The sequence below is a fragment of the Protomyctophum parallelum genome, assembly GCF_964188405.1.
Source record: "Protomyctophum parallelum genome assembly, chromosome: 8".
NCBI classification, from domain to species: Eukaryota; Metazoa; Chordata; class Actinopteri; order Myctophiformes; family Myctophidae; genus Protomyctophum; species Protomyctophum parallelum.
The window spans coordinates 17,893,521-17,911,855 of record NC_139703.1 but is presented as its reverse complement, the minus strand read 5'-3'; the positions used below and the strand labels follow the sequence as shown (position 1 = coordinate 17,911,855).

Below are 18,335 nucleotides of genomic sequence, written 5' to 3'. Positions count from 1 at the left end.
GGCAGTGGTCCCCAGGACCCTATACAGTGAGAACCAGTGGTCTATGGCAGTGGTCCCCAGGACCCTATACAGTGAGAACCAGTGGTCTATGGCAGTGGTCCCCAGGACCCTATACAGTGAGAACCAGTGGTCTATGGCAGTGGTCCCCAGGACCCTATACAGTGAGAACCAGTGATCTATGGCAGTGGTCCCCAGGACCCTATACAGTGAGAACCAGTGATCTATGGCAGTGGTTCCCAGGACCCTATACAGTGAGAACCAGTGGTCTATGGCAGTGGTCCCCAGGACCCTATACAGTGAGAACCAGTGATCTATGGCAGTGGTTCCCAGGACCCTATACAGTGAGAACCAGTGGTCTATGGCAGTGGTTCCCAGGACCCTATACAGTGAGAACCAGTGATCTATGGCAGTGGTCCCCAGGACCCTATACAGTGAGAACCAGTGGTCTATGGCAGTGGTCCCCAGGACCCTATACAGGGAGAACCAGTGATCTATGGCAGTGGTTCCCAGGACCCTATACAGTGAGAACCAGTGGTCTATGGCAGTGGTCCCCAGGACCCTATACAGTGAGAACCAGTGGTCTATGGCAGTGGTCCCCAGGACCCTATACAGGGAGAACCAGTGATCTATGGCAGTGGTTCCCAGGACCCTATACAGTGAGAACCAGTGGTCTATGGCAGTGGTCCCCAGGACCCTATACAGTGAGAACCAGTGATCTATGGCAGTGGTTCCCAGGACCCTATACAGTGAGAACCAGTGGTCTATGGCAGTGGTTCCCAGGACCCTATACAGTGAGAACCAGTGATCTATGGCAGTGGTCCCCAGGACCCTATACAGTGAGAACCAGTGGTCTATGGCAGTGGTCCCCAGGACCCTATACAGGGAGAACCAGTGATCTATGGCAGTGGTTCCCAGGACCCTATACAGTGAGAACCAGTGGTCTATGGCAGTGGTCCCCAGGACCCTATACAGTGAGAACCAGTGGTCTATGGCAGTGGTCCCCAGGACCCTATACAGGGAGAACCAGTGATCTATGGCAGTGGTTCCCAGGACCCTATACAGTGAGAACCAGTGGTCTATGGCAGTGGTTCCCAGGACCCTATACAGTGAGAACCAGTGATCTATGGCAGTGGTTCCCAAACTGTTCAGGTTAGGTTCGAGACCCAAAAGAGAGACTATAGTCGTTTGCCTGCGACCCAAACTAGTGGAAATAGCCAATCTACATTCCATGTTTTTTTTTTTATATGCTTCTTTATTTAAAAAAAAACACGATTCTTTATTAAAAAATAAATAAAATGGGACTTTTTTAACTTAAGTCGGGACCCACTGTTTTGGGGAAAACAGTGGGTCCCTATGTGGCCACACCAGTACCTTAGAATGAGGATCAGTCTCCTCTTCCTGATTGGAGCTGGAGGGGGAGGGCGTGGCCGATTTACTTCCCGGGGGCGAGGGGGAACCGTGGTGGGGGTGGGGGGGCGCGCCGGGGCCGCCGCCCCCCCGGCCCTGCACGTGGGCGTTTAGCTGGGACAGGGCGCTCATGGGGTTGGACAATATCCTAGCGGAGCTGTTTATCAGCGGGAGGTAATGACCTCCGTCTGGGTGGTGGTGCTGGTGGTGGTGATGGTGGTGAAGGTGTTGATGGTGGGCCAGACCCAGCTCCTGCATCTGGATGTGAGAGATAAGAACACCAGCTTTTTACTATAAGTCTTGTCTTATATAGTCTTGTTTTTTCCTATACTGCAGTATTCATTTTGTCGACTGAGACTATAAAAGAAGACTACGGTTTTGATAGACGATAGCTAGAGAGTAAAAGGTCTCCATTTCCGTCCATGCCCTTATACCTAAAACTACTTTGCCTTGTTTTTATTTTTTTACTATTTTGAAAATCATTTTTGAATAGTTCAAATCTACAGCCAATCTACATCGATGTGTTGTGAGCTTGTAGATTGGCTATTTAAACTAGTAGTTTAGGGATAAGGGGTTTAGCATGGACGAAAATAGAGCCCTAAGACTAAACCGTTTCAAATGACTAATAGCTGTCAAAATTAACACTAGGACTAAGACTAAGATTTTGATATTTGTGGCCAAATTTGACTGAGGGACTGCCATTGGATCTTCGTTTTTTCATGTCGTATGGAAGCAGGGAATCATATCTTCAAATTGACATATTGGTTGTTCAGTTTGACCCACCAGTTTTGGAGATATGGCTTATAGAGTAATGTCTTGCAGAAAACAGCGAGTTGAGAAAACAGGTTTGAAAGGTTCACTTCTTTGGACTCTTAACATTACAGCTATACATGTTTAAGCATTTATTTCATATTTACATGTCAATTTCAGCTCTGACATTTATTTCAGACATGCTCTAGTATGTGAAGAGTCTGCCTGTGCTATCAACTCATTTTGGATTTAAAAAAAAAAAAGAGTCTCCTCTGGTGAAAAGCTGGAGGTTGCGCGATGGCAGGCTCTCAGTCAAATATGGTCACACTAGGTTGACTAAGACTAGACTAAGACTAAACAATTTCAGATGACTAAGTAGGAATAAAACTAAAGGGTGTGTTTAAAAAAACTAAGACTAAATCAGAATTTGCTGTCAAAATTAACACTGCTTTACTGGTAAGCTATAGTAATTATTATCAGCCAAATATTAGTGTGTGTGGCTGTGTGCGTGTGTGCGTGCGTGCGTAAATATTTGGGAGACGATATATTTAAATGCTGTCCAATATAATTTAAAATAACAGTACATTGATGAGAGACATATAGGTTGGGAGGAGGGGGGGGGGTCTAAATTGCAGCGGCCTAAATTACACCTAATATAAAATGCATTTTCTCTGCTAACTCGCAATGTTGTGCATGCTCGTATTATCCAATGGTGTGTTATACCTTGACTCCGGTCATGACCTTGACTGTGCTTTTAGGGCAAATTTTGAATACCAATCCTGCAGTATAGGAATGCCCTTGACCAACCTATTGTTCATCATACAATGATTAATCAAATGCACTATCTTCTCTCATAGTCATGAATTTAAGAGAAACGCTGTCTTTTTTTCCCCCCGCATGGTAATCTTGCTCAGCCCACAAACTGATGTGTCCATGGTTCACCATGCAGTCCACATAACAAACCACATTCATCACATAATCAACCTCCACTTCCAACCCAACAAGAGACATCTGTCTTCCCTATGCAAAGATGAACCGCACTCAGCAGTGTTTATGCCACGTTATAACTATACAATATACACTCCTTCAGGTTTAAAAATGTACGATCAAAATGGAAACCAAACCGCGATCAGTATTACAGACTGAAATTCCTAATGGAATGTTGCCTTCAAAGATTATTACTGATCCAGAAGCCATTAACCTTTCATAAAGTTACATGCTTTTAAGAGTCTTTAAACATCTTCAATAATAACCACATCAAAAGCTTTTCTTCAGGATGCATTGGGACATATAACTCGAACGTGGACCAAAGTATGCTTCTAATGCCAGCATTAAATGGAGAATGTTTGGCAATTTACAGATCAGAAAGTGATGAACTAGCATTTATTAGCGCCGCGTGAAACATTCATGAGTTAAATAATACATTACACATTAGCGCAGTGCTAAAAAGATCAAATTGAGAGAGCCCCTCGTATATATGAGGTCTTGATAAACATGAGCATGAGGTTCAGAGATGAAGGCTTGCCTCTCTAATCGTAATTGGTCCCAGTAGGTTGCCTGGAATAAAAATTCACTGCAAAGTAATGTTGTGTGAGAGAGAGAGAGAGAGAGAGAGAGAGAGAGGCTCTGGCTTGCTTTGAAAACTTCTAATATTCACAGGACATTAGATTCTGTGTTTGCCTCAGCAGCTGCTAACAAAAGGAAGCCGTGAACAAAGACATTCCTTTTGCATTTCAAATAACCATGCTCTACCCCCCCTAACACCAACACCACCACCACCATCACCACCTACACTACACCCTCCAACTTCCAATCATAATTCAAAAAACCATCATTCCCACGTCTTAAAACACAGGGAAAATATCCTCAGCGAGAAGAGAGAGAGAGAGAGAGAGAGAGGGAAAGACCCAGAAAAAGGAGAAGAGAGAGAGAGAGAAAGACCCAGAAAAAGAAGAGAGAGAGAGAGAGAGAGAGAGAGAGAGAGAGAGAGAGAGAGAGAGAGACCCAGAAAAAGGAGAAGAGAGAGAGAAAGACCCAGAAAAAGGAGAAGACAGAAAGACAGAAAACGGGGAGGGAAAAGAGAAAGAAATAGAAATCCATTAATTTTCCATTTTCCACGGAGCTGCTCTTTAAGGGTCTTCACAAACCAAGAAGCATTGAAAAACCAATTAATCAAACATGAATGGCCTATCATAGCTACAGCAGGCCCATTTCCATAGCAACAGCCTCCCGGGCGAAATTGTCACCCTTTAATCTGAGCCACAGCATGTTTCATATAAACACGCGTGGAGGAGAGAGACGGCAGAGCAGTGCCATGCACGGTGAAAAGAATCCTCTGTGTTAATGTTACTGTACTCTGGGCATGGAGGAGAGAGAGGGCAGAGCAGTGCCATGCACGGTGAAAAGAATCCTCTGTGTTAATGTTACTGTACTCTGGGCATGGAGGAGAGAGACGGCAGAGCAGTGCCATGCACGGTGAAAAGAATCCTCGGTGTTAATGTTACTCTGGGCATGGAGGAGAGAGACGGCAGAGCAGTGCCATGCACGGTGAAAAGAATCCTCGGTGTTAATGTTACTGTACTCTGGGCATGGAGGAGAGAGAAGGTAGAGCAGTGCCATGCACGGTGAAAAGAATCCTCGGTGTTAATGTTACTGTACTCTGGGCATGGAGGAGAGAGACGGCAGAGCAGTGCCATGCACGGTGAAAAGAATCCTCGGTGTTAATGTTACTGTACTCTGGGCATGGAGGAGAGAGACGGCAGAGCAGTGCCATGCACGGTGAAAAGAATCCTCTGTGTTAATGTTACTCTGGGCGTAAAGAACCCACTATAGAAAGGAGGCTCAATTTTAGTCCATTATACAGTCACAGTGTGAAGAAAAGGAATAGAACTCGCACACTACTGTACATTATGCTCCTCCAATGCATTCCATTTTATAGAGTAAATGAGCACTGATGATTTTACTGTGTGTGGATATTGTAGCAACTGTAGTTAGTACTAGTTACTGTACTCAGACAAAGTAAACACAGGAATTGTATTTAACTGATGCGTAAGTAAATTGCCCCCCCCCCAAAAAATAAAATAAAATAGAGAGCCATGCCGCTTTTACAGTATGGCTTTTATTATCGACTAAAAATACGTATTATCGTTGAATGGAACAGTGCGTGACATCTGGAGACATAATTAACTACCTTCTGAGGACATGGAGGGGGTGGTGGTGGTGGTGGTGGAGGCCGGGTGACGGCAGCCATCAATCACACAGAATAATTCATGGCATTTGTTGATTTGCTGTGAAACCCGCAGCGCCACGCTCCTTCTGCCATTTTTCACATTCAGCCCCATACTTCATATAAGCCTTAACTCTTTTTCATTACAGCTGAGTGTTCTCTATCCCAACTAATGAAGAAAAGGAAAAACTCTGTCATCACGCTTTTTTTCTTCTTTTTTTTTAATAGAAGTGCAATATGCCGCCATGCACATTGCGAAGCAAAACGCAATTGATGAATCTCGGGCGGGAAGGGAAGTTACAGTTATGCAAATGTCATGCGCAGAGGTTAGGCTGACGAAGGGAGAAAATAAATACATGGTTTGCTTAGGCAAAGTATTAACTCATTTAGACGTGAGGACGATTCTACAAAATGTCTTCTAAATCCTGACAGTTTTCTGAAAAGCCCCATGTTTCTATGTCAGTCGTTGTCAAACATTTTAATGTCAAGGACCCCTAAAAATGATATGTCTTTGGCCTCCGACCCCCATCTCAAAATATTTAGTTCCAGGGACACCCCACCCGAAAGCAAAGTTTTGAGTTAAAAACTCTGAAAGTATATACTGTATATTCAAAGATTTGTGCCACATTTTCACAATTAAAAAGAGCTTGTAGATCTGCTATTTCTCAATAGCTAAAGTAAACATGATGCTTATAACACCAAAAGGGGTTCCCGTTCTGAATGGGTTAACCAATTAAACCCGGCTATACCGTACAGTACTGCACTTAGTTGATTAGTTGACTAGTCCTCCAGGGCTCTATATTAGGTCCCCTCCTGTTTTCAGTCTATACACCAAATATCTTCGCAGAAAACAAACAGGCGATCTACAAGCTCACAACAAACTTGTGAGCTATAGCTTGTAGATGGTCGATTTTCTCTGAATGTTCACAGCAGAATAGCTGGGAGGATATAGGAGGATTCATCCTCCTATATCAAAATGGCCTTGTGGGATGGTGTGGGTGGGTGGATGCTGGGTGGATGGTGTGGGTGGATGGATGCTGGGTGGATGGTGTGGGTGGGTGGATGCTGGGTGGATGGATGCTGGGTAGATGGTGTGGGTGGGTGGATGCTGGGTGGATGTTGTGGATGGGTGGATGCTGGGTGGTTGGTGTGTGGATGGTGTGGGTGGATGCTAGGTGGATGCTGGGTGGATGGTGTGGGTGGATGGTGTGTGGGGGGATGCTGGGTGGATGTTGTGGATGGGTGGATGGTGTGTGGATGGTGTGTGGATGGTGTGTGGATGCTATGTGGATGCTGGGTGGATGGATGCTGGGTAGATGGTGTGGGTGGGTGGATGGTGTGGGTGGATGCCGGGTGGATGGTGTGGGTGGATGCTGGGTGGATTGTGTGGGTGGATTGAACAGATGCCATGAACATAACATGCTAATTTATGTATTATACATTTATGGTGACTATTCTGGCCCGTGGACAGTTGTATTATGATCTAACAATGGGCAGAGCGGCACTCAGACAACAGCTCCTTGTACTTTACCTGAGTATTTCCAATTTCCAATACTTTTACTTCTACTCCATTACATCTCCGAAGCAAATATTGTACTTTTAAACTCCACTATAAACTTTAGTTACTTTGTAGATTGCGAATATAATTACAAAACATACATTAAAACCACTTCAGCCCCATATACATTTCGGCCATTTGAAAATAGCCGATCTGCTATTTTCTTTCTTCTCCTTTTTGGCCCCACGGTTGTCCAGAACCGCCCCAAAAAGGCCCCTGCCCGGCCTCTGGACCGGGGCCCTGCCCGGCCTCTGGACCCAGGCTCTAGACAGGGCCCCTCCCAGGCTCTGGACCCAGGCTCTAGACAGGGCCCCTGCCCAGGCTCTGGACCCAGGCTCTAGACAGGGCCCCTGCCCAGGCTCTGGACCCAGGCTCTAGACAGGGCCCCTGCCCAGGGTACATACTCCATATATGGAGCTGGCCTGTTCTGACATCATTCTGACGTTGGCATAGACTCCATATTTGGTCATGCCTGACAAAGAACTCCATATATGGGCATGCATTTCCAAGTAGGCCAGTGCTCCAACGGGCACCGCTGTAGAGGCTCCGCTCTAGTTTATAAATAAAGACAGCAAGCTTCTTCAAGGTCTTAGACCTTCTTCAGGCATAATATATGCTATTCGAAAATAGCCGATATATAAGCTGTCTGTGAGTGTCGCACAAACGTATAGTTCAAACATAGTGAAATTAGCAGATCTACAAGCTCACAACGCGTTGTGAATCTGCTATTTTCACAACATTTTAAATGGGTTTTTTTTTTTGTTTTTTTAATTGATCAAAAAGGGTCAAAAACTGGTTCGTGCAAGGTTTCCACTCGTCAGACAGAAGTGATACTGTCAACCATTCACACTGTGATGGTCGCCTGCTAATAACGTTTTTTATAACTGTCTGTTGGTCTTTTTACCTGTGCGAGACACAGACAGAACAAGACGTTATCAGCGGCACCATCAGGCCCAGGCTAAATAAAGCCGTGCTGGCTGACGGCTGTACAAATATTGTGAAAGAATCTGACAACGGTTGATGGTTGCCATAGGTACCGTATGCTAATTCCTGGCTTAATGTTATCATCATCCACGTGGTTTGCTGGGAGGGAGGGAGAGAGAGAGAGAGGGAGGGGGATGTGCCATGTGTTGTTATTGGTTTTTATTTTATTTTATTTTATTTATTATTACTGACAGTTAGGAACCAAATGGACCTAGTTCCATTTGTATGTATCATATCAAATGGTCGTCCATGGTTTACTTTAATGCACGTCAAACTGGGATATTAAAATTAAAAAAAAGGTTTAAAATCAATGGTCTAAATTAAAGGCAAACATCATCACAAGACCTTTCCTCTACTGCCAAGGCATGGCTTCCCCGATAACTCACAGTCAACCTTGTTTATCTCAACACAATTAACCTTTACCAATTACTTTTAATACATCACACAAAGTGCTCTGTCACCTACAAGGTAAAGCAGCACAGGAAACGTAAAAGTATATTCAGTGATTTCACTTAATTCAAATATCACTTATTTTTTTGTTTTGTTGTGATAATCCTCCCTACTATAGTGTGCGCTGACCATATAAGGAGTTCCTCCCTGTCCCCAGTTAACCCATGGGGGTCAAAAAACCTTAGGTTTCGTTTTTGGCTAGAGTGCCCATGCAGCCTTCATCCAATCAGGATGAGAGGGGCATTCCTCCAATCATGATCGAAAATAGCAAAAAAAAAATGATTCAGGTTTTCAATTCAAATATAGCAAAAATAGCCGATCTACAAGCTCAAAGTAGCAGGATCCATCTCCAGCGATATAGCGAGGGGACAGTTTGGATGAGCACCCAGCGGAGCTACATACGCCGCCATGTGAAGCCAGGACAGGACAGGACAGGACAGGACAGGACAGGACAGGACAGGACAGAGCCAACAGTACGCAGTCACACTTCTCCCACACTGCACTGCCCCGTCGTTATACACGCCTGTCGTGTTTAAATTCACGTCTTGTACATCATAGTCAAATGGGAGTCAAATAACAAAGGCTTTCCAATTATGTGCAGCACAGAGTGTGCGCGATGGAATATCTGAAAGCCACTGCCCCCCCCCCCCCCCCTTGCTCCTGCTGACCTCACCTCTGAAATGGTTTCACGGCCGCCACCGATTGCCTGCACCATTTGATTTAGCTAAGGGGATCTGACCATCAGCAGAGTGGAGGGAGGGAGCTCTGTGGGGATCTGACCATCAGCAGAGTGGAGGGAGGGAGCTCTGTGGGGATCTGACCATCAGCAGAGTGGAGGGAGGGAGCTCTGTGGGGATCTGACCATCAGCAGAGTGGAGGGAGGGAGCTCTGTGGGGATCTGACCATCAGCAGAGTGGAGGGAGCTCTGTGAGGATCTGACCATCAGCAGAATGGAGGGAGCTCTGTGAGGATCTGACCATCAGCAGAATGGAGGGAGCTCTGTGAGGATCTGACCATCAGCAGAATGGAGGGAGGGAGCTCTGTGGGGATCTGACCATCAGCAGAGTGGAGGGAGGGAGCTCTGTGGGGATCTGACCATCAGCAGAGTGGAGGGAGGGAGCTCTGTGGGGATCTGACCATCAGCAGAGTGGAGGGAGGGAGCTCTGTGGGGATCTGACCATCAGCAGAGTGGAGGGAGGGAGCTCTGTGAGGATCTGACCATCAGCAGAGTGGAGGGAGGGAGCTCTGTGAGGATCTGACCATCAGCAGAATGGAGGGAGGGAGCTCTGTGGGGATCTGACCATCAGCAGAGTGGAGGGAGGGAGCTCTGTGAGGATCTGACCATCAGCAGAGTGGAGGGAGGGAGCTCTGTGAGGATCTGACCATCAGCAGAGTGGAGGGAGGGAGCTCTGTGAGGATCTGACCATCAGCAGAGTGGAGGGAGGGAGCTCTGTGAGGATCTGACCATCAGCAGAGTGGAGGGAGGGAGCTCTGTGGGGATCTGACCATCAGCAGAATGGAGGGAGGGAGCTCTGTGGGGATCTGACCATCAGCAGAGTGGAGGGAGCTCTGTGGGGATCTGACCATCAGCAGAGTGGAGGGAGGGAGCTCTGTGAGGATCTGACCATCAGCAGAGTGGAGGGAGGGAGCTCTGTGAAGATCTGACCATCAGCAGAGTGGAGGGAGGGAGCTCTGTGAGGATCTGACCATCAGCAGAGTGGAGGGAGGGAGCTCTGTGAGAGAGCTGGAAACCGTCCCAGTGGTGGAAAGTTACTAAGTACTGGGCTTAACCCATTTAGACCTGACGTCGAAATAAATAAAGTCTTCTAAATCAGCTTTCTGAAATACCTATGTTTCTATATGTCAGTGGTGCTCAATATTTCATGTCAAGAACCCAAAAACGTATATGTAATTGGCCGCCGACCCCCATCTGAAAATATGTCGTTCCAGGAACACCCCCAGAAGCAAAAATTTGAGTTTAAAATGTTCGCTCTGAAATAATATATATTCAAAGATTTGCGCCACATTTTCACAATCTTTCAAAAATAGCAGACCTAGGCGCTACAAGCTTGTAGATCTGCTATTTTTGAATAGCTAAAGCATAACATGATGCTTAAAACACCAAAAGGGGTCCCGGTCCAGAATGGGTTAAGTACAAGTTTGAGGTATTTGTATACTTGAGTATTTCCAATTTCCAATATACTTTATACTTCTGCTCCACTACATCTCAGAGAGGCAAATATTGTACTTCTACTCCACTACATTTTATTTGAAAACTTTACTATAGTTTACTCATTTTGATTATTATTTCAAAACATAAATTAACCAATTCAGCCCTATTATATACATTTCGGCCATTTGAAAATAGCTGATCTACAAGCTCACAATGCGTCGATCTGCTATTTTCTAAATATTTCTAACCACCGATCCGAAGCAGGGGTAAGGGGCAGGTAAATAAAATGTTGGGGCATGTGGAGTTTGCTTTAGAGTTGCCCAAACTGCAAGTGCACATTTGAGTGAGGAGTCTGCTATGAACACAACACGAGATATACAGCTATAGTATATCTGTAGATATGTAGATATACAGCTATCTAGCTAATAGCTAGATAGCTATACACACTATTCCCGGTTGGTGGACTTCAAAATAAGATCTTTTTTATGTTTGTATTATTCTAAATATTATTCTTCGGCATCGGTATCGGCTAACACAGAAAGTGTGGTATCGGGATCGGATCGGGAACGAAAGAAGTGACATCGGGACATCCCTAATTGAACTAAAGAAGTGACATCGGGACATCCCTAATTGAACTAAAGAAGTGACATCGGGACATCCCTAATTAAAGAAGTGACATCGGGACATCCCTAATTAAAGAAGTGACATCGGGACATCCCTAATTAAAGAAGTGACATCGGGACATCCCTAATTAAAGAAGTGACATCGGGACATCCCTAATTGAACTAAAGAAGTGACATCGGGACATCCCTAATTGAACTAAAGAAGTGACATCGGGACATCCCTAATTAAAGAAGTGACATCGGGACATCCCTAATTAAAGAAGTGACATCGGGACATCCCTAATTGAATTAAAGAAGTGACATCGGGACATCCCTAATTAAATAAGTGACATCGGGACATCCCTAATTAAAGAAGTGACATCGGGACATCCCTAATTAAAGAAGTGACATCGGGACATCCCTAATTAAAGAAGTGACATCGGGACATCCCTAATTGAACTAAAGAAGTGACATCGGGACATCCCTAATTGAACTAAAGAAGTGACATCGGGACATCCCTAATTGAACTAAAGAAGTGACATCGGGACATCCCTAATTAAAGAAGTGACATCGGGACATCCCTAATTAAAGAAGTGACATCGGGACATCCCTAATTAAAGAAGTGACATCGGGACATCCCTAATTAAAGAAGTGACATCGGGACATCCCTAATTGAACTAAAGAAGTGACATCGGGACATCCCTAATTGAACTAAAGAAGTGACATCGGGACATTAAAGAAGTGACATCGGGACATCCCTAATTAAAGAAGTGACATCGGGACATCCCTAATTAAAGAAGTGACATCGGGACATCCCTAATTAAAGAAGTGACATCGGGACATCCCTAATTAAAGAAGTGACATCGGGACATCCCTAATTAAAGAAGTGACATCGGGACATCCCTAATTGAACTAAAGAAGTGACATCGGGACATCCCTAATTAAAGAAGTGACATCGGGACATCCCTAATTAAAGAAGTGACATCGGGACATCCCTAATTAAAGAAGTGACATCGGGACATCCCTAATTAAAGAAGTGACATCGGGACATCCCTAATTAAAGAAGTGACATCGGGACATCCCTAATTAAAGAAGTGACATCGGGACATCCCTAATTAAAGAAGTGACATCGGGACATCCCTAATTGCAATATTGATACTTTTACTTGAGTAAAAGAAAGGTTATCCACCAGAGGAGAGGAGAAGGAGAACACGCACACACGGCTAACCTTCCTCCGTCCTTATGCTTCTAATGCAAGATTGGCATCTGTGCCCTAATTTAAATGAGAGGGTTGATTGCTATGCACGGCTTTTATAGCAGCGCTGACTGGCGTCATAATAATAAACAAGCCTCTCTCTGCCAAAGAATCGATAGATGTAGCACTCCTCCAAACGCCAGCCTTATTAGCACCGTCTAATATTACAGCAGTACTCTATTGGTATTCCTTTTATACAGTGGGACCGACCGGGGGTCACTTCCATTTACATTCCATCAGCCACGCAAATGCAAATGAAAACCCTAATTGAGTCACTAATGTTAAAGCAAAGCCTTAATGCTTAGGAAAAAAAAATTGGATTAAGGTTGGATCCAATAATAACCAAATCACTGCACACCAAATGATTTTCAATGTTTGAAGAAAAAAAGAAAATAATAAGTTGATCAAGTCCAGACGTGCTCAGCTAATTCCCACCCAGTTCCATCATCTCTATCAAGCACTTGACACAGCACTGGTTCTCAACATGGGGTCTGGGGACCCCCAGAGGTCCTTTAGGGGGTTACCAGAGGGTCCAAAATTATCGATAGTTGGGAACCAAATGGACTTGGAAAGACAGCGAGATCCAACGCCGGTCCCACCGTAGGTCGAGATATTACAGCGTAGATTGGGCCTTCAGAGATAAACTTCTTATCGTATGGGGTTCCGTGGCCTAATGATGCATATCAAATTGGGAGTCCTTATGAAGTTGAAAAAGCGGGGAATCACTGCTGTATACGGAATGCAGAGATGAAGCTCTGTTGGCGGATACACAGCAGAATCCAGAGTGTTCATTTAACACTGGAAGTGTGCTAAAAAAAGAAAAAAAAGTATATAGATGGCCTGGGCCGAGGCTCAACGGTCCCGGCACCTTGGTTGGTATGCCGGCTTTACAGCACGTCGCGGGTTTGAGTCCCGATTCTGACGAACTTTGCTGTGTGTCCTCCCCCATCTCTGTCCCCTCTCCTGTCTACTATCATCTGTCAAATAAAGGCAAAAAAAAGCCCCAAGAAATATTAAAAAATAATAATATTAATAATCACACACGTGTGAACTGAGTGTTGCAACTCCGTGTGGGGGGCCCCGGAACCTCCAAACCCACAGGAACGCGTCCAGGGTGCCGGTCCGGTTCCGGCGAGCCGCCCCACGTCCGAAACGGTCGAGAAATGACAGAGTTACCGTGTGGGGGGTCCCCAGGGGGTCCCTCTACTGTACTGTACTGTACTGTACTGTACTGTACGGGCCATGATCAATTGTTCCTTGATCCACGTGGCTCTGGGACCTCTCCTCTCCTCTCCTCTCCTCTCCTCTCCTCTCCTCTCCTCTCCACCCCCCCCCCCCCCCCTCCCCTCCTCCTCCCACCACCCGCCCCGGCCTCGCTCCGCTGCTTGACTGGAGCCATCTTGTTTAGAGTGATGGCTCACTCGCACAGGTTCACGGCGCGGAGCTATTGTAAAAATCACCCGGCGTTTAATTGAAACAAATGACTATAATAATAGAACATTATCCCTGCAGGCGCCCAGCCATGACAGCTTTAATTAGAGGCGCACGTCAGACTGATCCTTCAGAGGCTGCGCCGTGCGGTGTGCCGCGCAGCGCGGTAAACATCCAGGGGCCTTTAGAGGTATACATGCAGCAGGGAGCCAACCAACGGCCCTCAGAGCTGTACTCCTGATCCACGACCCTCACAGCTCCTTCCTCTTACAGAGCCGTCAAGCTTTGCACACACACACACACACACACACACACACACACACACACACACACACACACACACACACACACACACACACACACACACACACACACACACACACACACACTCCCTGTTATGGTATACACCCCCCCCTCCCTCCCCCACCGCCTCTTCTCTGCCTTCTCCCATTCCCTTCATTCATCTTTTCATTCATTGTGCGTGCGTGCGTTGCCCCAGCTCAGGAGTGCCAATGGGAGAGTCATGAATCATAAGTATGCAAAGTATCCAAAGCAAAAGGCAGAACACCATGGATTACAACCATTGGAGGGACCATAAAGTGAGGAGAAATGATTGGCTGAAAGATGCTGGGATATCTTCCAGACGGAGAGAGAGAAACTACTGATAATAATCATGATCAAGTGTTTGGATGATTTGATCAAACTCTGTTAGATGCATTTGGAGAATGGCCCTCGCTAACCTTATTACAAACACCAAGAAATCATTCAATAAAAATAAAAAAAACGTTTTTGATATGACTGTAATAACTAGACATATTCTGGATACATGCATGTTAAGAGTCTCGGCTTGGCAAGTCACCTACTGTTGCCAAAACAGGACAGTTCAGGGTCAGCTACTTCAGATGGTTATCGATTAAACAAACAGGCAAACCCAGAGAGGTAATGAAGCAGCTGGTCTTGCACCTCCTTAGCCCAGCTGTGATCAAGCAATTCATTTGGCAGAAGAGGAGGAGGAGGGGGGGGGGGGAATCCACACTGCAATAATCACAGTCAGGGTAAGTTTTAACCCATTTAGACCTGATGTCGAGATTTAAAAAAAAGTCTTCTAAATCATGACATATTCTTCTGAAATATGTATGTTTCTACTGTACAGTATATCAGTGGTGCTCAATATTTCATGTCAAGGACCCCAACAATGATATCTAATCGGCCACCGACCCCCATCTGAAAATATATATTATACCAGGAACCCCTCAGAAGCAAAGATTTGAGTTAAAACGTTCACTCTGAAAGAATATATATACATACAAAGATTTGTGCCACATTTTCACAATTTTTCAGTAGCTAAAGTATAACATAATGCTTAAAACACCAAAAGGGGTTCCCACCCGAAATGGGTTAAAATACGGGAATAAGAGATGGCATGGTGTTGCCCACACACAGCTCAAATGAGCGTGCCAAAGCATAAAAATAAATAAATAATACGTTTCGGGACTGACCCTTTGAGGGCTTTGTGAGCTTTTGCCTCAAATAAAAGGCAAACATACAGGATTGAAGTAACACCAATGGTAAGAAGCATGCAAGCTGTGTTAAAAACACGTCCATCCAGCTTTGGCACGAGGCTGATATTGCAGGCTGTGATTGACTATTGACTGAAGTGTAGCAAACCTCCACGAATGGCACCTCAAAGTGGAGCCATGGTGGTGGTGGTGGCGACGACAACACATGCAGCTACAGCGCTTGATTTGCAGATAGAAATGTTGTCGTGTCCCCCTGCCTTGGCACAATCATTCATGTTCCTCATTACCGCTAATCGCAGAGCCTCCTTATGTGCTTTTATATCCTCTCTCTCTCTCTCTCTCTCTCTCTCTGTCTCTCACTCCACCTCCAGCCTCAGCGGGCGTGTCTCTGAGTTCACCTCACACACAAAGGGTGGTGTGTGGTTCGCTGGAGAGAGAGAGAGAATCAGAGAGTGGCGTATACGTCTGCCATGACACCGCTGCATGGGGAGATGAGGAGGGACAGACAGACAGACAGACAGACAGACAGACGCCCCTGACGGGAGAAGGCACAGCTCCTCCGCTCCCCGCTAATGAGACCGCTGACTGCTATGTCAAAAAACAGCAGGTGTGCGTGTGTGTCTAAAAGCACCTCAACATTTCTGAGTAGTTTTCCACCATTGTGTGTGTGTGTGTGTGTGTGTGTGTGTGTGTGTGTGTGTGTGTGTGTGTGTGTGTGTGCGCGTGTGCGCACGCACATGTGTGTGCGTGTGTGCATGCGTGTGTGTGGAGGGGAGGGGGGTGCGTGTTAACAAGACACATGCACAGGCGCACATGGGGGAGGATGGGGGTCATTCGAACAATTATGCTAAAACCAGCAGCTGATTTGCATACGCGTAAACTCCCCCATTGCGCTCAACCTTCACAGGTTTCTGACAGGAGCCATCTTCACCTGTTTCCCCAGCTGTGGACCTGTAACTCTTAACGAACGCTGCGGAACACGGACCATTACACAAATGACCTGCACGCCGCTGCCGTTCATTACGATCCACAGTGTAATCACATCTCACACTCCTCAGCTGAGATTAACGAACCAGCTCCGCTGCATGTTTAACCCAAGCCCGCAGAGAGGCTGGCCAGAAGCGTTGAAGCGCTGCAGCAGAGACCTACTGGTCAGAGCTGAGAATGCAGGCGGGCCCCTGCATTCAGTATGAGGAAACCGTGGCCATGAAGATGCGCACGCATCCACTTGCACTCTATGTGCAAGGCCTGCATCTCCAAATCGGCACAATGAATGTCGTTTCTGGTGAAAACAAGGTTTTTCAACGGCCGACAGCAGGCTGTGGTAGTACTCGTGGTCGGGTTTTTTCCACCACCGGCCGAGAGAACAACAACAACCGGTCAAGACACCACACACAGCATTTTGTCATTGTAACATCCGGTTACGGATATTTGGCTCTTCAAAATAAGGGTTGCGCGCGATAAAACCTTGGCAATGCGCGATAAATAGATTAATCAACTTCCATCAAAATTAATAGTAGGGGGGTGGGTGGGGCAGTCCGTTCTCTATCCTTTATAACTATATGGTTTAACCCATTTCGACCTGATACCAGATTCTACAAATGTCTTCTAAATCTTGATAGTTTCAGAAAAACGTATGTTTCTATGTCAGTTGCTCTCAAACTAATTTCAAGGAGCCCCAGAATGATATGTAATTGGCCGCCGACCCCCATCTGAGAATATGTAGTTCCAGGGACCCCCCAGAAGCAAAGTTTCGAGTTAAAAAAATATTTGCGTCACATTTTCAAAACTTTTCAAAGATAGCAGACCTATAGGGTCATAGTGTGGCACTCGGTGCAGCGCTATGAGCTTGTAGATCTGCTATTTTTCAATAGCTAAAGTATAACATAATGCTTAGAACACCAAAAGGCGTTCCCACCAAAAATGGGTTAACCAAATGGAGCCTAGCATCCCTATTCTAGGCATCAATAGTCGCGTAAATATAGGTGAAAATCTTAGAAAATTCCCGGCGAAGAAGTTTGATGTTGAGCGGAAAAAGGAACTATAGGACCATAATATATATTTGTTTCAGTATTTCTACCATATTCCTTAAACAAAAGGAAACATTATAATGTTTTTTTTCCAACAAATTAACAGATATATAGGGCTAAAGAACAGGCGGCGAACATGCAGACAAAATACCAAGCTGATATAAAATGTGAAATATATTATATATGGTGGTAATATTCCTCCCCGTGCATGCAGTAAAGTGGATTCATATGTCATCTGTCTTCATATTCACTTCACATTTCATCATGACCTTTACCGTGGCAAGACAGTGTTTGATTGGCCGTTTCTGTTTCTCTGGCGGTCAGGTTATTTGTTGCTGCTGCCCGCACCTGCATGGTGGTTTTAGAACACGTACGATGCCGCCAGAGTTTCCCCCAGAATAAGGCGCTAGAAAGAGTGCCAAGCAAATGAGAAGAGATTTCACTCTGAAAAACACTAATTTCCACCCAAAAACCGGGAGGTGAAATGTTCCTTTATCGCCGCCGTAAAACTGATCTCTCTCTCTCTCTCTCTCTCTCTCTCTCTCTAGAAGCGTTAATATTCTAAACGAGATGCACAATGAAGTCAGGAATTAGGACAGAACAGATCAGCGCTCTGATCAAAACCACGGACCAGCGCGTAGATTCAGATTGAATAAGGAGGTTGTCGGCCCATAAACCAAGGAAGTGAATGGCTAAACATCACTCCCCCCACGTATACAAAACAAAGTGTTTTTTTGACTGGGGGGGTCATATTTTGACAGCAGGAATTGCCTGTCATAATTTGACCCCCCAGTATCAGGATGTATTAGGATGTTGATATTCATTCATCAGCCAACACTCCCCACTCACAGGTAGTACCCCCCCCCCCCCCCCCCCCCCCCCCAGAGAGGACGTATAGGGCCTTAGTCCTACTCCTACTCCCAGCCAACACTCCCACTGACAGGTAGTA

The 18,335-nt window shown here is 45.6% G+C and overlaps 1 protein-coding gene across 1 annotated transcript in view; it reads right to left on the bottom strand.

The window, feature by feature from the left end:
• LOC310863564 (TOX high mobility group box family member 2-like) overlaps positions 1 to 18,335 on the bottom strand; it is a 70,093-nt gene that overhangs the window by 31,719 nt on the left and 20,039 nt on the right. Inside the window, exon 2 of the mRNA XM_083771999.1 lies at positions 1,372 to 1,665. Coding sequence (XP_083628125.1) covers positions 1,372 to 1,665 — 294 coding nt within the window. The remainder of the gene's footprint in view (positions 1 to 1,371; positions 1,666 to 18,335) is intronic.